This window comes from Mytilus edulis, chromosome 9 (genome assembly GCF_963676685.1).
Source record: "Mytilus edulis chromosome 9, xbMytEdul2.2, whole genome shotgun sequence".
NCBI lineage: Eukaryota > Metazoa > Mollusca > Bivalvia > Mytilida > Mytilidae > Mytilus > Mytilus edulis.
This window is the reverse complement of record NC_092352.1, coordinates 30,126,350-30,151,948: the sequence shown is the minus strand read 5'-3', so window position 1 is coordinate 30,151,948 and position 25,599 is coordinate 30,126,350. Positions and strand designations below refer to the sequence as shown.

The 25,599-nt window shown below is 32.7% G+C and overlaps 2 protein-coding genes across 5 annotated transcripts in view; one reads left to right on the top strand and one right to left on the bottom strand.

The window, feature by feature from the left end:
• Positions 1-2,236: 2,236 nt before the first annotated feature.
• On the bottom strand, positions 2,237-14,727 carry LOC139488052 (stearoyl-CoA desaturase 5-like). Of its 2 annotated transcripts, none has more exons than XM_071273375.1 (5): positions 14,577-14,727; positions 6,167-6,394; positions 4,860-4,990; positions 3,963-4,168; positions 2,237-2,917 (listed from the first exon to the last, which is right to left on the bottom strand). In XM_071273375.1, the coding sequence occupies exons 2-5, from the start codon at positions 6,390-6,392 to the stop codon at positions 2,497-2,499; spliced, it is 984 nt and encodes a 327-aa protein (XP_071129476.1). In that variant the 5' UTR covers positions 6,393-6,394; positions 14,577-14,727; the 3' UTR covers positions 2,237-2,496. The 2 variants fall into 2 exon arrangements, with proteins under 2 accessions (XP_071129476.1, XP_071129475.1); XM_071273374.1 differs by having other exon boundaries at positions 14,436-14,665.
• Positions 14,728-14,760: 33 nt separating this feature from the next.
• The window catches only part of LOC139488050 (spermine oxidase-like), a 39,783-nt gene continuing 28,944 nt past the window's right edge, over positions 14,761-25,599 (top strand). For all 3 annotated transcript variants that reach the window (XM_071273372.1, XM_071273371.1, XM_071273373.1), the window contains exon 1: positions 14,761-14,879. The gene's annotated coding sequence lies outside the window, so the exon portion shown is untranslated. The remainder of the gene's footprint in view (positions 14,880-25,599) is intronic.

Here is a 25,599-nt window from a genome sequence, read left to right as displayed (position 1 = left end):
ATGTTGAAAATTTGCATTTAGATTTACCTTCACCATATTGGTTGTAAGACAAGATTCATCCGAAATAATTCTGAAGGTATTAAGTGCTATTCATTTGCCCTCCTACTTTATACGGTATGGTTTTACTCATTGTTGACTCCCTGTGTATGGCCTGTAGTAATTTAAACCCTAGTTTTTCAGTCTTTAAAGAATAGACAACGACACCACATCTCCATATTTTAACATATCTTGAAACGGATGGTCCATTGGAAGATTTTTTTTAACATTTGGATTTAACTATCAAATGGTTTCTAAATTGAGAAGATTTTTTGAAAACGTGCAATTAGAATAATTCAATTGGCTTGATGTGAAGGCTAGCTAACATGTTTAAAAAAAACTGAATAAGTTGTGGTGAGACCATAAATACTCAAGAAGCAACCAAGTGGACAACACCAAGAGATCAATGTAGGATAAAATCTGAATTCACATAGTTTGGGCGAGAGGGATAACTGGTTGCAAGTTTAGTCTTTCATAGATGTTTCGTACTATTTAAATAAAATGCTCCGCAGGCGACAGCTTGAGACGACCGCAAATGCACAGTATTGTCCCGTTTTCAAATTGGTCTACATTAAGGTCCAAAGGGTCAAAAATTAAACTTTGTTTAATTTCAACAAAAAATGAATATATGGGGTTCTTTGATATGCTAAATCTAACCATGCATTTAGATTTTTGATATTTGGGCCCCGTTATCAAATTGGTCCACATTGAGGTTAAAGGGTCCAAAATTGAACTTTATTTGATTTTTTAAGTTCTTAAACCACATTCAGTCTGTGTCAGAAACCTATGCTGTGTCAACTATTTCATCACAATCCAAATTCAGAGCTGTATCAAGCTTGACTGTTGTGTCCATACTTGTCCCAACTGTTCAGGGTTCGACCTTTGCGGTCGGATCAAGCTGCCGCCTGCGGAGCATTTTATTTCAATAGTACGAAACATCTATGAAAGATATTATGAAGATTTGGACTAACTTGAAAACCGGGCCCATAATAAAAAATGTAAGTACATGGTCAGATTCAGCATATCAAAGAACCCTAAGAATTCAATTTTTCGTTAAAATCAAACTAAGTTTAATTTTGACCCTTTGGACCTTTATGTAGACCAATTTGAAAACAGTACCAACAATTAAAAATCTAAATACACAGTTAGATTCAGTATATCAAAGAACCCCAATAATTCAATTTTTGATGAAATCTAATTCAAACAAAGTTTAATTTTGGCCCCTTTCGGCCCCTAATTCCTAAACTTTTGGGACCAAAACCCATAAAATCCATCCCAACCTTCCTTTGGTGGGTATAAACCTTGTGTTAAAATTTTAATGATTTCTATTTACTTATACTAAAGTTATTATCCGGAAATCATCAGTCTTCGGACGACGCCACCGCCAACGACGACGTGATACCAATATACGACCAAAACGAAAATTTCGAATTTTTGCGGTCGTATACAAATATGTAGTTCGGTCCTGAATGAGTTTTGACCTTTCATGATGATATTCAGATTATTTGGCGAAATGTCTCTGTTGTGTAGACGTTGTAACGTTTGAACCCTTATTAATTTGTAACTTCCATTACAGTTACATTACATAATTACAATTTATCCATTATATTACATGCTGAAATGCATTTAAAACAGATTAATGTGCGTATTGTTATGCGTTTACTTTTCTACATTGGCTAGAGGTTTAGGGGGAGGGTTGAGATCTCACAAACATGTTTAACCCCGCCGCATTTTTGCGCCTGTCCCAAGTCAGGAGCCTCTGGCCTTTGTTAGTCTTGTATTATTTTAATTTTAGTTTTTTGTGTACAATTTGGATATAAGTATGGCGTTCATTATCACTGAACTTGTATATATTTGTTTAGGGGCCAGTTGAAGGACGCCTCCGGGTGCGGGAATTTCTCGCTATATTGAAGACCTGTTGGTGACCTTCTGCTGTTGTTTTTTTCTAAGGTCGGGTTGTTGTCTCTTTGGCACATTCCCCATTTCCATTCTCAATTTTATTTCGTTGCATTTACCATTACTTTTTCAAGACTTTAAAAAAAAAATTAAGCTAAGAAGAAGGGGGAGGGTTGTCCAGAAAAGGAAACTATATGAATTAAGTTTTTCAATTTTACACTGAACATTCGATGTGGTTCCTTACTCCATAAAATATTGCAATATGGAGAACACAATTTTAGTATTTCAGTTCTATCAATAATTGTTCTTTTGTCACTTTTAATCAACTTATGATAAATAACATAAAATCTGTAACAATTTAGCACTGTCCATGTTCACATAATAATACTTTTACAATTTAAATTTTTGACGTATTTGTATCTTTTAAATACTTGTTAAAATCAAACATTATAACAAGAAAGATCTGATCATAATCTCAACATCTTGCAAATAACCATCAAACATTGTTTTTTTAGCAATTACAGTACAATAGATAATGTTAAACACAATAACGGACTAGCATTGTCAGGATCCGTCTCCAGTTCTTGCCTTTCTCCTTTCTACTGTAGCATGAGATATCTTCCTCCTATCACTAACTTGTCCTAACATCGCGAAGAAATCAATAAAGGCTGTGGTAACGTTTAAATGCCATCCAAACTCACTAGTACCATAGTCATGTGGGAATGTATGGTGATAATTGTGAAATCCCTCTCCTACAGCACTGAATGCCACACCCCTATTTTGTGCTGGGTTAATGTTTTTGTCATAAGGACGATTTCCCCACATGTGTGCAGCACTATTGACTAACCACGTGGCGTTTAATGTCAGTACGTATCGTAGTATACTGGATATAAAGAATGCATTCTGAAAAGATTCTCCCCAGAAGTAATACGGTACTGCTGTTGGTACTAAGAAACACATAATAACAATACTCAGTCTGTAATATCTGTGAATGAAAATGAAAGAGAATAAGTAATTTATCACATTTATAAAATGACAATGCCAAAATGTGCATTTGCAAAGGGGACAAAAAATAAGTAATACAAAAAATTCTTAGTACGTCTTGACGTTAGATTTACTTGGTGTATAAAGACTGCTAGCTTTTGGCAAAATCTGTTTTGTGTAGTTGACCAGTAACAGCATTTTCTACAATTCAGATTATTTTAAGTTGGATAGAATGTTTTTCATACCCAGATTGAGAGTACACAACCGTTACTGTATTTATGATGATTTGCATAAATAGTTAACCAGTTTATTTTACCTACCACAGCAACACTGGAAACTAAATACCCACAGAATAGTCTACACTTGTACAGTGTGCCAGTGCGAAGTAAATGTATCCGACTCCGTTATGTAGACCATCTGTTTTACAAAAATCCATCATATTTGCCATATCTCTACAGCAATCACCCCTATTAGCCTAGTGTCAAAATGTTCTGCCACTTGCACTTTATATTTCCGAACAGAAAACTAGATAGTTAGTCTGTTCATCGTATTAATTCCGGTAAAATGATTTTTTCCTAAAATTATAGTTTTTATATAATCTTGTAATTATAAAAGTCACAATTAACCATGTTAGCATATCATTATATTGACCTTTGAACATAAAAAAATCATGTGAAATTAAGATGTAAAAAAATAACAGAAACAGTATCTGTTTAATATTTCACTTTGATATAAAATATTTAAAAATCAAATGTACATTTTTTTTGTGTGTAATACTATATAAACAAACTATGAAGTGAATCTCGAAAAAATATAAAAAAGCAACACTGTAACTTACGACATTGTAGAATGTGCTGTTTTTGTTTTACCTAGTTGACGCCAAACACCTTCAATTCTGTGACTTTGTCAAAGGTTTGAGCATGTAATTCTTCAGTGTTTTCATTTGCATAAAAAATACGGACAAATAACTAGAAACATTAAAAATATGAAAAATAGGAACTAAAAACTCCTTCGGCATCTGATTACAACACAATAGTTGTACTAACCTTCGCTGCATCATAACTACTTTGTCAGCGTAGAGATCTGACAGATCTAACTGCTTGCCTTTCCTGGCTACATCAGGGTGTTTTCTAACTAGAAGCCATCCAATATGAGAAAAGAAGAATCCTCGTCTTGCATTATGTGGGTCAGCATCTGTTTCCGAATACTTATGATGAACTCGATGGTCACGAGTCCATTCCAATATGTCATTCTAATAAAAAATGTATATAATTTATAAATTTATTTTCTCAATACTTTGATGGAAATCATAATTATTTACAACGATTACTTTTAGTTACATAATGGGGCAAACAAAATATGAAATTAAAAATTCCGTCAACTTATGTACAAGCCAATGAAGAATATTCATATATAAAAAAAAAAAATTCCACCAACTGCAGGAACGTCAGTATCACAAATATAACGGACGGGTTACATTTGTCGTAAAATAGTATACGTTTTTCAATTTTGTTTCTTAGTTTATCACTGAATGCAGCGTATTTAACCGGATTTTATCATTTGATTAACCAATGAAGCAGAAACTGTTTACCCTCGAGGACCTCACCTCACTTTTTAGTGAGTTCGTATTGCTCAATCTTTGAGTTTCCATGGAAATGTTTATTAACGGCCGATACAGCACTAAACGAAGATTATAGTTAATTTTTCGATTATCAAATATATGTAGTTGCTTGAAGCAAAACAAGACGAATCACCTTTATATAACCAATAAACCAGAGGGCGACTTCATGACATTTCGAAGTTACAAGTAAATGTACTTGTCAATTTTTTAAACACTCAGTTTAGTTGCCATGGTTTTGTCTTTTCGACTTCTGAGTTTTGATTGTATATTTGGTATCTTCTGTCTCTTGTTTGACAATATTTAGAAATAAATATTAAATTACCTGAAGTGCTGCAGAGTTCATTATTGCAAGCAAGATACGTAAAGGAGTCTTTGCCTTATAAGATCTATGTGACCATAGGCGATGTGCCCCAGCTGTTATCCCTACGGCTGTGAAAACGTAGTAAAATATTGCTGAAAATGTAAAAAAAAATAATAAAAATACAGATAGGTCATAAGCGACATCAGCCAATTCCTATAGTTATATATATATGGCTTATATAATTCGGTAGACATTTAGTGCGAAATTCGAGATTACCATGCTTTTTAAAATAGGACGACAAAGCGTTGACCGCACACATTGTACGCTTCAGGCTAAAATGTGCGCATTATCAACACTTTCATATCATAATAAAAGCATGTTATTCTCAAATATTACACTAAATGTCTTGATATAATAAGCCAAAACTATGTAATAACAAGCGAAAGCAAGTTTTTCCGTTTTTTAAAATTATTATTAAATATTCATAAAACGTGACTAAACAAGGACGACTTATTCTGGTCCGGCGGATTCAAAATTAGGTATATAGGAACCAAAATGTTACCAATGCTTCCCCTAGAAAAGCAAAAATATATAGAAACATTCATTTTGGGGCATCCAATCAAAACATTTGGACAGGTTTTTTTTGACGTTGCCCATCAGTCTGGTATGGTTACTCATGGCAAATAATGTTGCTATAAAATGCATTTAAAAAAAAAACTTTTTCCAAGACCTTGAACTTTGAATAAATGACCCCAGAATCATTAGGAGCCTCCCCTTCTCTGTATCTGTAATTTTAACAAGTTTCGTTTGAATCAGTCAAAGGAAACTTAAGTTATTCCCCGGAAACAAAATTTCCAAACGTTTCTACAACCAACGGCTACTTATTAATACCAAATTAGATTTTATGATTGATTTGAATGTAACATATATTACCAAATTATATTTTCTCCAAAATCTAAATTGGGAATATAAGTAACAATATAAAAGCCGTTTGTGTCAAACATACATTGTTGTCTCTTTGACACATTCCCCATTTCCATTCTCAATTTTATGTATTATCGTTGCACTATTTACACGCTGTACACATTTCTTTTATTCTAGCTATACATTAACTATTGCTGGTATCTATTCCAAAAACATAATTATAGTTATACAATTTCAGAATCAAATCAGTGTCCTCGAATATCTACCCATGACCTTGAGATACTGTAAAAGTGTATAAGAATGTATAGAAACTACAAATTTCGAAATTTCCGTCCGCATATTGCAGTTTTTCTTGGTGTTCAAAATCACAAAATAAGCAAAAAACAAAATTATACCATACTTACTCCATAGCCATGTTAAAGGATGAGACCAAGGTATTCTAATCAAACCATATAGAGCTGCTAGATGAATACCAAGTTGAATAAATACATTTTGCCAAACTATCTTTAATGGTTGTTGTTTTTGTTCATAGTTCTCTTCCGTTATAACTGGCGATACTTGATCCAAACCTAGACCGTCTCCATCATCTGGGCTGGGTAGCACGTCTGTAATGGGATTTCTAGGTGCCATTCCTGATAAAACAAGCATATTGTAAGTCCACACGTGTATTGTATACGCCCGAGGTGTACACGCTTTTCCAATATATATAGTATTAAGACATGATGTCGTCGCAATATTATGAAGACTGGAGGTCATCTCAAATGTCAATCATTTTTTTCCGTCCGTCATTATATTTAAGTCTTTGAAACTAATTTTTTTTTCTAGAGATAGAGCGAACATTCCTCTCGTAAGAGATTCCCAATCGGTTTGCCGGTCTGGTGTTAACTGGGATTTTCGAAGTCAAATTTGATTCTGAAGTTAAAATTATTACTCCAAGACACAAAAGGAAATGAGCCTTGTTTAATTCATGTTATTCATATGACTTTAGATTTTTTGAATGCAAGACTCGATTTTCATACAGGATGGCTTCATAAAACGTACAAGATGTGCAGTAAGTGGAGGAACTTGTAGTTTTTAACAAAAACGAACTTTTACATTCTTTAATATAGCCAATATGTAAAATCTTGAGATGTATATGCAAAATCTGTGTCACCATAAGTTTCATCATGATATTAGTCCGTTTTTCTAAAGAAACGACAGGTAGAACCCAAAAGCCTTCTCGTTTTTCGATTTTTTAAGAAATGGCCCAAGAAAGTCTAAACAATAGCCGTCAGATCAATCTGGGGCTAGGGTGCATGGTGACCTGCAGTTTTTCACATCCTTAATATGGCCATGGGTGGAGAGTTCTCTCAATGGCAATGATACCACATCTCATTTTATAAACGAGAAATCATAACATCGTCCTTTTTTCATTTACAATCTGAATAGGAGAGAAAATAAATACAAATGATGCCTTTAGTTTTGTGGTAGCCAATTATTATTATTTACAAGCTAAAATCCATTCGTTTTATGTTGAAGGCAATGGGTTTCTATATCTAGAGTTAATAGTAGATTTTGGTAATATTAACTTTTTTGTAGAAACTTTTTGTCGATAATTTTCGCAGTGTTACCCCTCTCTTCTTTCTTACGCGGGAACATAGGGGGGTATCCGATTGACCCTTAGATAAATATGTTCATTCCCAAAACTATAATAAAAAAATCCATGCTTATTCATTGGCTACTGTTTACTGTTCAGCAACTAATAACTACATTCCAACTCGAGGAAATGCGTGACTTAATAATATGAAAGCATTATTTGAGCAACACGTATAGACAACAGGGGTAGTAATTCTAAGTTGTGACGGAGAAGTAAATCTTTTTAACCCCCCCCCCCCCCCCCATTTGTGATAAAGTATTTTTCATGATGGAAACTGTAATTCAAGTTTAAGGGAAGATAACCCTAGCTCAATATGTTGATGTCCTGACGGATTATTATGTAACAAGCCTTGTTACAGGAAGTATGAAATGGGGAATGTTATATTATTCTATTAAGTACCAGTTTCGGTTTAGAATCTATCATATCTAATTTTCTAAAACTTAACTCAATTGAAAAAGTGACCTGGTTTATGTACACTGAAGACAAATCTATTATATGCATGTATACATATACAACCAGACAAAATAGCTGATCTGAAAGGTACATCTACTTGCCACTATACATCAGTACTGTGTTACAAACCAAGGTAAAGCCGACGAGGAAGGGCATTATATCGACCACCGAAAGCTATATTGTATGTAGCCTAGGTGGTCGAGTGGTCTAGGGCGCTGGATACTTTACTGTGTGAATATTTGAATAAACTGATGTATATTTCGATAGCTATATATTTGATTTTAGGAAAGAATAATAGACTAGTTATTATTTTATTGTCTTATTTAATGGGTTACGATGTTTAATTTTGTTTTAGTACATAAGTGGGACATTTTGATAGTTGCATAACTTTGAAAACGTATACCTACATACATTTCTTTTTCGTATAAATCTAAACCATTTTATTCAAGACAAGAATCTTAAAACCATACACATTTTGTTACATCTAACGTCACAGTACCCACATTGCTCCGAGTACCCAAATTGCACCCATTTAGCAAAAAACAGCGGAAATCTTACATGTTTTTTTTAGAGACTAAACAATTAGTAATTCATGATTTGACATTGTCTACGTCTTTCAACATATCTAAAAATATTCAATTCTAATGCAACAACGTTTGTAACGTTCATTTTGATTGGATAACGTCATTTATTTACATGGCATCAATTGACAGTTGATGTTATGGGACGTACGCGCAAGCGCAGACGGCATATGACAAATTTTAAATACATGTTTTAACGTTGTTTTCTGTCAGTTTCATTAGAATGGAGATAACACTATTGTATTTAAAGCTCCGACGGCATCAATTGGGGATTTGATGGTCGCAAATACCCGTTTACTGTCTCCGCTAACGCGTCGCCAGTAAACTTAATTTGCGACCATCAAATCCCCAATTGATGCCGTCGGAGCTTAAGGATGTACTTCGGTGAGGTTTTGGAATTTGTATCAAATGTTCGGACTCCTTGGTGTTTTTCCATACAATGCAATGTAAAATATTTTGCCCCATAACGCCCATTTATTTTTTCATATAAGACTTAATAGCTCATGAAAGGTCATTTACCAAAATTTTAGAAGATTCTTAATTTTCTTTCTTTTGTTATGAGACCTAATAATATCAATGCAAATATAAGGTAAAAGTCCAAGTCAACCTTTTCCCGCCATATTCTAAATCTCAAATATCTCGAAAAGGAGGTCCATGATCTATCAATAATTTTAGCTTATTTTTATCCTTAATCGATGCTCTACCAGCTTAGAGTATTAATTTTAACTTCTTAATTTATTAATTTTCACCTAACCTCAGCTAAGTACATCCTTAAAATACAATACAGTTATCTCCTAAATATACACGAAACACAGTATATATCAACAGATGAAGTATTCACTGTTAAAATGAAATCTACAAAAACGTTGCCATGCGATGTCCACAAAAAGCCAATCTTTAAAAATGAGCAATAACACTTTGATAAAGGATTCATTTCTTAATTAAAGGAACACTAGCTGTCAAATTCATGTTGACCGATTTGACTCAAATCCTCATATTTGATTTATATCAATGTAAAACATTTATCTAAACCAGAGACATATAATACGTATTATGTCTCTGTCTAAACTATTAAAAGTCTAAAATAAACAATTTACAGGACATGGGCTCGATAATATGTAGCTTCGTTTCGTGTGTATTTTTGTCTAGACGCCATCTAATTAACTATCGAGGTGACCTCCAAATTCCTTCGACGACCATATAAGCGATGTAAACATAATTAAAAACCAATTGTTCAAAGAACAATTGAAGGTCTTTCAACCAATAAGGGTCTATTTAGATATGAAAATATTAAAATTCAGTTGAAAATGTCAGTTCCTATGGCTTAATGATGTATAAATATGAATTTTAAGCAAAGGTCAAAATCTAGAACGTCCAATTTACCTATGACCTTGACCTCAATTTCAAGGTCATAGACTAAACATCTCAAATAAAAAGACACTAGTTCCTTAATATGTATGGTTCATGAGTAAAATCACTTTACGCATAATTCTTAATATAAGAGGGGCGAAAACTCCCTTTTATTGTTTACGCACCCTCGCAACCAAAATCTATAAGTTACGTCATGTCGCAACTAACAATTTAGTAAAAAGAAATTGTCGATATCTTATAAGGTTAATGAAAAAAGGTGAAAATAAGCCAAAATCAAAATTAAGAATTTGACCTTGACCTTTGACCTTGACCTAATTTTCATTTTTTTGGACCAAGGATCTTAAATCAAAAGACCCTAGGTCTCTATCACTTATAGTTTACCAGTTAGAAATGCATATCACTGATATCATATATAAAAGGGGGGATAACTCTCATATGGAGTCTCCGGATAGCTTCCGTTGAAATGAAACAGAACATCCTAAGGATATAACGAGCAATTTGGAAAAATAAATTTGTCGGTTTCTTATACGGTTGCGAAGTAGTAGTGGCCACAAGAAAAACAGTGTTTGGGGAGATAACTCTTACAAGGTAAAGGTTTTTGTTACGCGGTGTCAGTTTCAGAAGCGCATTGACTGTTCGATATCATATACCAAATATCTAAGTGACATCTTGTGAAACAAAAAAACAGCGAAGGAAAAAAAAGTTGGCGGAAGAAAAAAAAAAAAAATAATAATAATAATTAAAAACCAATTGTTCAAAGAACAATTGAAGGTCTTTCAACCAATAAGGATGTATTTTGATATGAAAATATAAAGATTCAGTTGAAAATGTCAGTTCCTATGGCTTTATGATGTATAAAAATGAATTTCGACCAAAGGTCAAAATCTAGAACGTCCAATTTACCTATGACCTTGACCTCAATTTCAAGGTCATAAACATAGGATCCCAAATCAAAAGACCCTAGGTCTGTATTATGTATGGTTCATGAGTAATATCACTTTACGCATAATTCTAAATATAAGGGGGGCGAAAACTCCCATTTATTGTCTACGCACCCTTGTAACCAAAATTTATAAGTAACGACATGTCGCAACTAACAATTTAGTAAAAATAATTTGTCGAAATCTTATTAAGTAATTGAAAATAAGTGAAAATAAGCCAAGATCAAAATTTAGAATTTGACCTTGACCTTTGACCTTGACCTAATTTTCATTTTTTTGGACCAAGGATCTTAAATCAAAAGACCCTGGGTCTCTATCACTTATGGTTTACCAGTTAGAAATGCAAATCACTTATATCATATATAAAAGGGGGGATAACTCTCATATGGAGTCTCCGGATAGCTTCGGTCAAAATGAAACAGATCATCCTGAGGATATAACGAGCAATTTGGAAAAATAAATGTGTCGGTTTCTTTTACGGTTGCGAAGCCTTAGTGGCCACAAGAAAAACAGTGTTCGGGGAGATAACTCTTACAAGGTAAAGGTTTTTCTTACGCGGTGTCAGTTTCAGAAGCGCATTAACTGTTCGATATCATATACCAAATATCTAAGCGACATCTTGTGAAACAAAAAAACAGTGAAGGAAAAAAAAGTTGGCGGAAGAAAAAAAAAAAAAATAATAATAATAGTCAGAACAAACCCTATAGGTCTTTCACCTGAAAGGTTGAAAGACCTAATAATAATAATAATCAGAACAAACCCTATAGGTCTTTCAACCGAAAGGTTGAAAGACCTAAATATAGATATAAATAGATTAAGCAAACTCGTGCAATTGGATTTTTCTTGGTCTGTTTAATTTCATAGTGTAGATTAAAATATATGTTAATCATCGTTTTTACCTGTATAAGAATGATATCTTGTGGATTGAATCTGTATACAGGGCCGTAACTACCTATGAGGCAGGCGAGGCAACTGCCTCCCCTGAATTTTCTACACCAAAAATTGTATTAAATGAAATATTAACAATATATGTAGTCCTACACGAAGAACTTGAATACACATGTTTACAGTGTTAACAGTGATATCATGATATGTGATGTATCTGTCATTTTCCGGATTTTTGATCGAAACGGTGAACCATTTTAGTATTTGTTTCAGTATTTTGTGTTATGTGGCCTTCCATCTGTTATTCAATATTTCCTATGTTGTACGAGAACGCATAAGAAACTTGGCTTTCCACAATTTTAAATAAAACTAATCACATTTATTTAGGGGCTGAATTAAGCAGAGGAAGTTCCCTTTGTATTGTGAATCTTTTATGATATCGGAAATTCGTTACCGGCTGAATCAGCTGTTGGATATTTTTGTAACGTGTCTAGTCTCCCGATCGTACGAGAACATTATGGTAAATGCCTTAGTAGTAAAACACTCCCATTCGTTGTAGTTCTATACATGTCTGTTCAGCTTTCTACGATATTGAAATTCAAGGTCCTCGATAAAAAAAAATATTTTGCGTTCTACTGATTATCTTGCTTTAGGCCTATATAATTGTTTTAACTTACCAGTTTGATTTCTAACAAAAATATCTTTAAAAACAGATAATAATCGTTTGCAAAACAAATTGTTTCCATGTTCAAGTCTCCCTGATGAGTCTTAAAGTAGGGAAATCGAAGGGAAACGGGTAATTTTAAGCCATTTTATTGAGAGAGAGAGAAAATCGGCGGTCACAATATATTTAATGTTAATGATTATAGTTCAAAGTACGGCTTTCAAGACACAGCCTTGGCTAACCCCTAACAGCAATCTCAGTTTGTTTTTGCATAAAAATTGCTCCCAGGTTCAAGCAATACTGAGGAGTCTTAAGGAAAACAGGTAATTTTTAGCCATTTTATAGTGGGAAAAAATCCGCCGGGGCTCTGCCCCCAACCCCTATCTAAGGGGCCTCAATCGGCGGCCCAAAACCCATGCCTCCCCTGAATTCAACCCCTGGTTACGGCCCTGGTATAAGAATGATATCTTGTGGATTGAATCAATCAAAAATATATGTTTATCATCGTTTTTACCTGTATAAGAATGATATCTTGTGGATTGAATCAATCAATCAAATGATTATACCTTTGTTTCACATTCAATGTTGACATTCTTTTCCTTTAAATAACTTAACACGATCAATGCATGCGTTATCCAACTCTAGCTAAGGGGTCACTTGAAAATGAATAATTCATCACCAATGTTTCTTAGCTTATTTTGAAAAAAAATGAACCATACATACTGGCTGCTAAAAGTAAAAGCGAATAATTATTTCACTATTTCACTTTCATTAATGATTAAACATAAAAAATCATATTTTAGATTTTTTTTATAAATCTCGTAGTTAGTGCCCCTTTAAACAAATAAAAAGTAAGCATTAACAAATTTCAAATTGTTCTAAATATTTGGAGAAATAAAACAAAACATCAGTTAATCGATATTAATATATGTGAATTTAAGCAGGGAAACAATTCCGGTACTCCTCATTACAGAAACAGAGATTTTGGGGGTCGGTTCAAACACATTTTTCTACGATTCAATATGGATTCAAAATGAAATTGGTGGAACTAAATAGTAGATACATCTACAATATAAACACAGAATTGAAACTTTTGTCTGGAGAAACAAAGTAAGGAAAATTGTCGAAATAGGTGGAATTTGGGTACCCTCGCGTCAGACATTGATAATATAACTCCCTAAGTAATCGAGTACAGACAGATTTGCATTTGTGAATAACCAAATAAATTTTGCCTCATTTGAGAGATCTGAAAAATAATTTTGATCTCTTTCAAAAATCTCTCTCTGTCATTGTATTCTTGAAAACTTTAACTTTTTTTGTTCTCTCTATCAGCATATGTTGAGATTTCCAATGGAAAAGTCCACCATCGAGGGGCATCGTCAATTAGCTAGTTCGTGTTGCAGCTAGTGCGTGTTGCAGCTTAACAACCAAATATACATATAAATTTATCGATCCTATCACTTAATTCTACATTGCAATTATTTATTTTTTCTGTAAATTATTCGTCTTTTCATTTATATAGTACTGTAGTGGTTAGCACCTTTGTCTTCACACGCTATAGTCGCATGTTCGTTGAAAGGTGTAAAAAACGGTTGTTCGTTCGTTTCTCGACATGCTCAAGAGACGTTTTAAAAATCAAATATGTGTGTACAGACAAGAATAGATATTAGTATGTCATGTTTGGTTAAACTATAATTAGGTTAATTTATTATGTATGTTGTTATGTGAAGGATTTGTGAATATTTGTTCTGTGAAAATACTAGTTCCGAAATGTACAACATTATGCCCTCTCCCCTGGGAACCTAATTTGGAAATAAAATATATATTGTATTGTATTAATATTCATGTAACTCTGAGCACGCATTGTCATATATATTCTTTATTGTTTCCATAGGATACCTGTACAGTAGTTAGATAAAATTCATATTAACTTTATCCTTCACATGTGGTAACAAGTTCTTTCTTCGCCAGTGGGTATTTAAAAAAGGAATTCGAAAATCATTCATTCATGGATCATGCGCCACATTCATGGTATTAAATGTAAAAGCATGGCAATAGTGAGGATATGCAAGATTTTTTAATACCAATGACGTGATTTTTCGACTCAAAACATCATGTAACAGTTAGAAATTTAAATCATACTTATCATATCGCTTCTTTTTCTCCGCCGTCAATAAACATACACATAGATGAGGAAGCTGCGCATCATTGCTAATTAACTATGTAGAGAACGCAACATCCCTTCAGTAATAACAATAAAGGAAAATATTCAATCATACTTACGATATTTAAAGAAAGCAAGGAATTTAAGACTTTCCTGTCACCAGATTCAACGAATTTAATGTTTTAATTCAATTATGAGCGTATGGCGTGATATATACCCACATGTTATGTTATTTTTAATCAGCTGATATTTTTTATGTTGTCGTCCAATAGAAATGTAGCACTATTTATAGAAAGGAAAACCATACATTCAAGGTCAATTTTGTTTACAGTTAAGTAAAAATTACCTTTCCTTGAACTTTGTTCGATCGCCATCCTGTCACACTGCTGTGAATCATTTTAATGCAACGTATTTTTATTTTGGTGAGGGTTTTTACGTTAGTTATCAAGTGTAAAATGTAATCAACACGACGCACGACCAGTCGATATAATGTAATCATTACATCAGGTTATATTTATTAAAGTTCAACAATCAAATTGATAATAAATTTATGGAAAACTATTATAAATGGAAATATGCGAGCAAGCTCAACGGAATGCCATTTTACAGTTACATATTAGGGAACGACGACGTGACCTCGACGACCACTTAAATTAACTTAAAAAAGGGGGGTGTTCTATAAAATGATAAATAAATTCTGATCCTTAATTTGATGAAAAAAAAATTGTGCGGTCAAGTAAAAGACAAAAACATATTCTAAATTCAGAATTTCCCCAGACCATATACATAAATATAGTGTTAAATTTTGAAAAAAAACTCAATTTGATTGAAGACATTGAATGATAGCGTCAGACTAGTGTCAAGCTATCCAGCAATTCTCATCCTGCAATTCTCTTTATGAAAAGCTATCCTGCAATTGCGTTTGGAAAACTACGGAAGCCGATAAGGGCATTCAAAAAAAATAATTATGTCGTAATTACGACATAGCATGTCGTAATTTCGACATAACATGTCGTTATTAAAACATCGCTATGTCGTAATTTCGACATAACATGTCGTTATAACCACATCGCTATGTCGTAATTTCGACATAACATGTCGTAATAACGACATCACTATGTATATGTTACAGTAAATAGGTGAAATTAGGAATTACATGTAATTACTAAAATTTAGGAATTACATGTAATTCCCGATGCACTTAGTAAATACAAGTAATTCCTAGAACTGCCCAGTAATTACCAGTAATTACTGATTTTAAAATGAATTTTTACACCTATTTACTAACTGTTAAAACAATGTTGTAATATGGTTAACTGATCAAAAGTTATGGTAATACTAATTAATGAAGAAAATCAGTGAGTATTCAGCTATCAAAATGTTAAGGGTTTTGCAGAACCAAGTGTCTCGCTTATTTTTGCTGTGAGTCGCAGGCCCTACAAAAATAGGAGAAAAAAAATATTGATAATTTTCCTCTAGATACTATCTTTTGACTAGTTCTGTCTATCAAAATTTGTTAAAAATTCAGGATGGTTTATGAAATCTAAACTTTAACTGCAGAGTGTATGTTATGTTAACTGGAAAAAAATAGTCCGTTTAAATAAGTAATATACGAAAAAGCATAGTTATTTTTACAAACTTTATTTCTAAATATTATCTTATGATCATAAACAAGCTTCTGTCCAATTTTGGTAGAAATTCAGGATATTTTGAGAAAGTTATTAAAATTAAAAAAAAATTAACCACAGTGTGAATGTAATGTTAACTGGCATAAAAACTAAGTCCCTTTATAAGTAAAATACGGAAAAACTTGATTTTATTTTTACAAAATTTACTTCTTGAAATTTATCTTTTCATCATAAACAACTGAAGCTTCTGTTCAAGTTTGGTAGAAATCCAGGATAATTTGAGAAACTTATCAAAATTTAAAAAAATATAACCACAGAGCAAATATTTGTGGATGGCGCTGGCGACGGAATTATTAGGTTGGTTCGCTATGTCTCGTTTTTGCGACAAAAAACGCAGGCTCGACGAAAAGGAAAAGAATGTCAACATTGAAAGTAAAACAAAAGGGATGGACCATTTAGTTGACTTTTTCAATCCACAAAAAGATCATTCTTATACAGGAAGAAACGATGATAAAATTTTGTTGGAGGTATATAAGTTTAAGTTTGGAGGTCTTGAAGAACTTATAAAAACACGGAAATATGAAAATGTGACTCTTAACGCCATCAATTTGTATAAATTTGTTTGTGAAGAATGTCAGCTTCATCGCAAATGTCTGACAAAAGAAGTCGTAGTTAAACCTATTTTGTAAAAGGAATTTAACTCATGTTATTGGCCAAGTTGATATGCAGAGTATTTTAATATAACAAAATTATGAGATTTTAAGAATTATCAAGATCATTTAACCAAGTTTGCCATAATATAATCTTAAAAAATAGCTGGCTAAGTTGCCTATAAATTTCTCAAAAATGTTTTTCTCAATATTGGATTGATATCATTGTCTTGCATGCTCAAAATGATTTTTAGGGAGTTTCAAAACTTATAAAACAACCATTTTCCAGTTTCAATTCACAAGCACTGAAGAGTATGCATTTTAAATGTGCCTTATACTCCTTGATACTTAAGTAAGCCCTAAAAATCCCTACCCCTTACTTTCTTATTTGATATCTTAAATTATGTCTTTAATTTTTAAACAAAAATATCAAGTTAGTAAATAGCTGTAAAAATGACCAAAAAAATCAGTAAATACCTGTAATCACTGAAACAACTAGTAAATACATGTAATTACTAAATTGACTAGTGATTACAGGTATTTACTGAAATGTTTAGTAATTACGTGTAATTCCTAATTTCACCTATTTACTGTAACATATATAAAAGAATGTGTATTATGATTGCCAAGACACTAAATGACAAAGAAATTAACAACTATATGTTATCATAATGCCCCCAATAGTTAGAAAAGCCCCCGCATAGTCAGCTATAAAAGAGGGACGAAAGATACCAGAGGGAGAGGCCCCGAAATGCTGTGTGGCAGACAGTGTTAACATTAATTAATTATTAGCTCCCTTGGTAAAACTCCAAATTTCATATTTAAAGTATTTCATTGTTGATTAATTTACATGATGCTTAATAAGTATATATTTGTTAATTGCATAGCTTTTGCTATTTGAATTCATTGGTTAAAGCTATTTATTCATATTGTAAAGTTTAATATTTGTATCGTTGGTCACCTCCTATGGTTACCTTCTGTGAGAAACTTATATAATTTATAGATTCTATTTAAGTCCTTCAAGATACTGACCGTGGAAGGGATGCAGAGTCAGTCAAGGTTTTATAAGCCTTCTACTTGTTCAAACAAATATGTGTGGAATTATATGAGGACTGACATACAGTCCTACCTATAAACAAGCTCTAACTATATACATGCCTCCGTGTAATAAGGGTGAATTGAAATATTGATTGCTCTCTTTCTACTTTCAAACGTTGGACACGATGTTCCTACAACCTCTAGGATTAAAACAGAATCTTCGAAATTTCATCCGCAAAACAAAATAAAAATGTTAGAAAACACGAACCAATATTAAAACAAATTCAATATATGTTTCAATTTATGTTTTTACAGCTCTTGATCATATACTTAGTAATATCTAGTATATTTGATGATTAGATTAGCAAAGCTATGTGAAAAAAACCGGATGTCCAACGTTACATTTGTGAAAAATTGTTTTAAATCTTATGTATAGTGATCCTATTTCTTATTCTCTGATCTTCTTGATACTTGGCAGGAACAACGACAGGTGTCGGTTCTTTGTGGCGTTAAAGCCGTTTTTTTTGCCAAATTTTATTTGACTCGGTGGCTTCATATTAAGCGGGAATAAAAAAAATGTCCAACGACGTTTTTCGTTATCTCAACGACTGAAAGTGAATTTTGTAAGTAGCAGAAAATGAATAAAAAGAGTAAGACAATAATAATATCTAACAAAAGTACAAATATTTGCCTCATTGTTCGTGAGTTCAAATGTTGCTGATTCAATAAAATCTTCTCTACACAGTCGTTTTTCAAACGGTAGCTATTTTGTCCAAGTTGATATTTCATTTTTCAAAGCAGTTAACGCGTATTTTTTATAATTAATCAAAACAAAAGATAGATACACGAAGAGAAAAAAATGCCAAGATTCTTTTCTTATTAACTACATGTTTGGGCCTAAAAGGAATAAAATGTTTCCACACATTACAAAACAGTAGCCAATTTGTCCAAACGTCGAAAGTTCGAAAGACGCTAATTTCCGTCGTTACATGTGCTTAAGTTTCAATTAAATGTTCATGATAATTAAAACAAATCGTGTTATGAAATTTGGAAAAACAGGTTGATGATTGCTGCCGAAAAAAAAGAATAGCGCATGTTGCTATAGACTCCACCCGGGGACATAGGTTCGACACAGGTTAAATTTTGCAATTTTTATTAATTTTTATAGCTTTTAACGATTTATTTAAAAGAATGGTGAAATGGGGAAAAACACTTCGTCCAACTTTTGCAAAGACAAATTTTAGACACCAAGACAGTCCTCTAAATGTAAAATTCGAATTGAAATTTATATTGTGGAAGTACTCCATAGATCATTTAAAGTCGTCACTTCAGTAAGGTGCAATCACCAATATTAAAAGACTTATACTAGTTCACGGAGTGTTTTACTTCGCGATTTGTTCTGCTATTCATGTTATAACTGTCGTGATGAAATTAATTCCTGTACTAGCGAAGCCGGAACTTTTCGTCAATATAAACTTGTGCATGAAATGGAGGTACTAGTAATTGAAAGACAAATCCCAAACAGCGACGAAAACCGTTTTATCGAATTTTAAAAACCCGGGATTATATAAGCCGTTTTCGCGGACGATCCAGGAGTAGATTACTATATTTCAAAATGTAAATCAGAAATTAAACACTATAGATGACTTGCGCGGAAATAATTCTCAAGCCAAGGTTCAAGTAATTGAAGGGGTGTATTTCGACAACTTATGTACCAGGGAAAATACAATTTTCTATTCAAATTTAACCAAGGGTAAAAATGTTCGATTTACTTGCTAAGAGTCAGATATATTTGTATTGGGGTTGAGTTAAGATATAGAAATTTTACAATGACAGATGATATGCACCTTGAAAGTTAAACATCATATGATAAAAGTTTCGTACATCTAAAAAAAAATATCTTTCTTATGGAAAACTGTACCACATCTTCCTATATCTACTCTCCGTCCCATCTTTCTTTCCCACATTACTTGCGACAGTAATGCATTTTTAGTTGAAATAACTTAAAGGGTAAACATTATAAAACTTGCAAAAATTAATCAAAAACCCTCTTCGACGCCGCTTTTTATGTGTAATGTCGTGTTTTAGGAACATCGTGCCCATCGTTTGACAGTAAATACAGAGCAACCGATACGTCCATTCACCCTACAACAAACCATGGAGTTGTGCACTTCTTTATTGACAGGAGGAAAGCTTTGTTTGCCTAGATAGGACTTCAGCTCAGGTCAGTCCTCATAGTCCCCTAGATAGGACTTCAGGTCAGTCCTCATAGTCCCCTAGATAGGACTTCAGGTCAGTCCTTATACTCCACGGTTGGTGACTTATTACGTTCAATCAGGATCTATAAAATATATAAGTTCTCACAGAAGGTAACTAAAGAAGGTAACCAAAGATTTTGCGACGATACAAATATTAAACTTTACAATATAAATAAATATCTTTAATCAATGAATTCAAATAGCAAAAGCTATGCAATTAACAGATATATACTTATTCAGCTTCATGTAAATTATTTAACAATGAAATACATTAAATATGAAATTTGGAGTTTTACCAAGGGAGCTAATAATTAATTAATAACACTGTCTGCCACACAGCATTTCGGGGGCTCTCCCTCTGGTATCTTTCGTCCTTCTTTTATAGCTGATTATGCGGGGGCTTTTCTAGTTATTGGGGGCATTATGATATGACCTGTAGTTGTTAATTTCTGTGCCATTTAGTGTATTGGCAATCATAATACATATTCTTTAATATATATAGTGATGTCGTTATTACGACATGTTATGTCGAAATTACGACATAGCGATGTCGTTATAACGACATGTTATGTCGAAATTACGACATGCTATGTCGTAATTAGGACATAAATTATTTTTTTTGAATGGCCCTTATCGGCTTCCGTAGAAAACTACTTGAGCGACAATTTTGTTTTTCTTTAAAATCATAGTTATTGACATTATTTGTTCGAAAACAAGATTTATATAGAAAATCAAACATTTTTATATCCCATTAACAAAATTCTAACTATAGTTTGTAGATTTCTAACTCATATTTACGATTTTGTAATTTACATTTACAATAAAAAAAAAGTCATGAGGATGATTCAAATAAAGTATTATCTATTAATTTAAGTCCAGGAAGTGATTCGTATTAACATCGCTAGTGTTATAAATTCATTTCTTAAATGAATACTCATAAACATATTTTTTTAAAACATTAATTAATAATATGAAAATGTTTTGTCGTTAGAAATATATATTTAAATAATTTAATTTTGGATGTAACACGTCTTCTGGCTGACGTTATTTTGTTATCAGCCCATAGACATAATTTAGTCATGTGACAGTGACGTCATCAACGTTTTTTTTTATGGTTTTCTACGGTTTATAAAATGGAATTTAGAATTAAATTATAAGAAATGACTGTAATATTTTTTCTGTCTATTCGAAATAACATAAAAAATGTTGTGCACACTGATTAATAACCCGCTACGCGCGTTATTCAGTGTGCACCAAATTTTTCATGTTATTTCTTCATAGACAGAAAAATAATACAGTCATATCTTAAGTCAAGGCCGTAACTACCATTGAGGCAAGTGAGGCAATCGCCTCACTAAAATTTCGACACTGATTGTTTTTATTATACATAATTATATATAAATATAATATGCACCCCTCCTGTTAGGAGGGTATAGTTGACAGAGACCGAGACCGTTTTTGGCAACAAGATAGGACGATATCTTTACGGATACGTTCCTCGTGTCGTACCTTACAATCCCGTCCCCTTTGCACGAATATGACCTACCAAATTAGACTACTTACCGGGTTTGTAATAACATAAGGTAGCAAAACACAGTTAGGAGTTTAGTTTCGCATTTTGGCTCCGGTGGATTTTTCAAATATGAAAGTTATTGTGTAATAAAATTCATTTTTAGACAGCTGAGTACTAATTTAGCCTTCAAAGATGGTTTATAAGATCATCAAGATGATTTTTTACAAGGTTTATTGGCTATTTTCTGTTTGACTTTCCGTATTTTCATAGCTAGACCAGCCATCGGTCCAGAAATTAATGTAATGTTTACAAACACTTTTTTTCTACACGAAGTTTTTGACGCAAACTGAAAGATATATGTAAACAGCTTCAGAAAAGTTATTACTTCAAGTGATTGAAATTCTACTTTTAGCCAAATTTGGGGGAAATATGTGACATCTTTTCCCCCCTTTTTGCAATATTTTATAGCAAATAAATGCAGATTGTTGCCATGGATACACCTAAAAAAAACTATATTTTACCATTTTATATACTGATTATAAAATCTATGGAAGATTCTGATTACAGACATATGCACATATATGGCACAAATAGAAAGCTTAATATTGCAAGAATGCAATAAAAAGGGGATGGTAAAATTTATGAGGGCAAATTTTGATATTTTTTCCTAACTGTTTATTGCTACCTAAGCAACACGACGGGTGCCCCATTTGGAGCAGGATCTGCTTGCCTTTCTGAGCACCTGAGATCATCCCAGTTTTTGCTGGGGTTCGTGTTGCTTAGTCTTCACAATCGTAGAAAAAACAAGAAATCAACAACTTTATTATATTTAGACTAATTTAGAAAAGGACAAGGTTATGAAATAAAAACTAGAGGCGCTAAAGAGCCTGTGTGGCTCACCTGTATTTACTGATGCTTTGGAAATCATGTAAAATAAGGTTAAATCATAATTTATAGTATAGTATAAGATATTATGATAATATCTAAGATAATAGAAAAAAACTGCAAAATGTCTGTAAAATTACTAACTTAGGGGCAGCAACCCAACAACTGGTTGTCGGATTTGTCTGAAAATTTCAGGACAGATATATCTAAATCTGATGAACATTTTTGCCACCAGTCAGGTTTACTCTAAATGCTTCAGTTTTAGATATATAAACCAAAAACTGCATTTTACCCTGTGTACTTATTTTAGCCATGCCTACTATTTTGGTTCGCGAGCAGGGTCATTGGACACAGTTTTTAAACTTGATACTCTTATGATAATTGTGGACAAGTTTGGTTACATTTGTTTCAGTAGTTTCAGAGGAGAAGATTTTTGTAAAAGATCACAAATATTTAAGAAAAATTGGTAAAATTGACTATTAAGGGCAATAACTCCTATAGGGGTCAACTGACCATTTTGGTCATGTTGACTTATTTGTAGATCTTACTTTGATGAACATTATCACTGTTTACAGTTTATCTCTATCTATAATAATATTCAAGATAATAACCAAAAACGGCAATTTTTTTTTAATAAATTACCAATTAAGAATTGATTGTCTGATTCATCTGAAAATTGCAGGGCAGCTATATAATGACTTAATTAACAATTTTAATCCGTGTCAGATTTGCTCTAAATGCTTTGGTTTAAGAGTTATAAGTCAAAATCTACACTTTACCCCTATGTTCTATTTTTAGCCATGGCGGCCATATTGATTGGCTGACTGGGTCATCGGACACATTTTTTAAACTAGATACCCCAATGATGATTGTGGCTATGTTTGGTTGAATTTAGTCCAGTAGTTACAGAGGATAAGATTTTTGTAAAAGATTACAAAAATTTAAAAAAAAATCGGTAAAATTTACTATAAAGGGCAATAACTCCTTAAGGGGTCAGCATGTTGAATTATTTGTAGATCTTACTTTGCTGAACATTATTGCTGTTAACAGTTTATCTCCATCTATAATAATATTTAAGATAATAACCATCCAGATGCTTCGCAGGGCGCAGCTTTATACGACCACAGAGGTCGAACCCTGAACAGTTGGGGCAAGTATGGACACAACATTCAAGCTTGATACAGCTCTGAATTTGCATTGTGATTAAATAGTTGACACATCAAAGGTTTCTGACACAGAATGAATGTGGTCTAATGAACTTAAAAAAATGTTTTTTTAGCTTTTGAGTAATACACTATAATGTTGAATATAAATCCCCTCGAGAAAAAATGAAGAAAAATTCTTTTAATTTCTGAAATCTGAAATGAAAAAAAAAATTTCCCCCACCCCTCCTCGTTTTTTTCGCTCCCCCGATCCCTTATTCCAAAAATAATCTCAATTCAAATTTCGAATTAAATTGGCAACAATAACTACTCATTTAAATACATCATAAAGTATTGCTTAATGATTTGATCCATTATCCCCTATAACCATTCCTTTGTAGTATGGAAACTTGTGGTATAATTTCAGAGAGATTTATACACTTAAACACAAGTTATTGACTGAAAACTAAAAAGAAAATGCTTATTTGGGTCCCTTTTTTGGGCCCCTCACTTATTGAAACCCCCCTTGGAGTAAGAACCCCAAAACTCAATTTCAGCCTTTCCTTTGTAGTAAGAAACCTTGTAGTATAATTTCAGAGAGATCCATACATTTAAACACAAGTTATTGTCTGTAAACTAGAAAAATGTTTCTTATTGGCCCCTTATTTCTAAATGTTCAGGGATATTAACCCCAAACTGACACCAAGTCTTTCTTTCATTATATGGAACATTGTGGTACAATGTCAGAAATATCCCTACAGTTAAACATAAGTTATTGTCCCGAAACTTCAAAAATGCTTGTTTTTTACCCCTTTTTGGCCCTAACTTCCTAGACCGATGGGATCATAACCCCCAAAATAAAACCCAGGCTTCCTTTTGTGGTTATAAACATTGTGTTAAAATTTTATTGAGTTCTATTTACTTATACTAAAGTTATTTCCCGGAAACCATCCGTCTTCGGACGACGCTGACGACGACGACGTGATACCAATATACGACCGCAAAGTATAAAAACGGCAAAATTTCCCTATATTACCAATTCAGGGAAAGCAACCCAACAACCGGTTGTCCGATTCATCTCAAAATTTCAGGGTAAATAGATGTCAGATTTGCTCTAAATGCTTTGGTTTCAGAGTTATAAGCCAAAATCTACATTTTACCCCTATGTTCCTTTTTTAGCCATGGCGGCCATCTTGGTTGGTTAGTAAGACTTAAAAATAATTCAACATGATCAAAATGGTCAATTGACCCATTAAGGAGTTATTGCCCTTTATAGTCAATTTTTAACAATTTTCATAATTTTTTTAAATTTTTGTAAATTTTTACAAAATATTTTCCACTGTAACTACTTGGCCAAGATCATTATAGATAGAGACAATTGTAAGCAGCAAGATGTTCAGTAAAGTAAGATCTACAAACACATCACCATCACCAAAACACAATTTTGTCATGAATCTATCTGTGTTCTTGGTTTAATATGCACATAGACCAAGGTGAGCGACACAGGCTCTTTAGGGCCTCTAGTTCTACATCTTATAAAAAAATGAAGTATAAAAATCATGCTTCTTTTATAACAATTATCTTATATTACATACCAAACAGACATTTAGGTTTACGATTGCATTTTTTTTGTCATGAATATTTTGCGTTCATATGCACAACATACACACATTGTAAAGCATATTATTATCAAAGTAATACATTTAATGTAAAGTAATCTTTATTTAGAGTGATTTTTCGTATGTACAAATAGACATAAAACTTAAGCTCTTTAAAGGTATTTATAACAGTCTGATATTTAATAATCTCGTAGTCAGGTCAAGGCCTGTCTACTTTGCAGAAAAAAAACCCATATAGGGCAGAGATGCACTCTCTTTAGTGACCTTTGTTTTGCAGAAAAACAATACGGCAGCGGAGCGCTCTCATTTGTGACCTTTATTTTGTAAACACTAAAATGAGACTTTAAACTTAACAACTTAGGTACGAACCATTTATTTTAGGGGCAAGTGTGGGATTACTAGATAATTT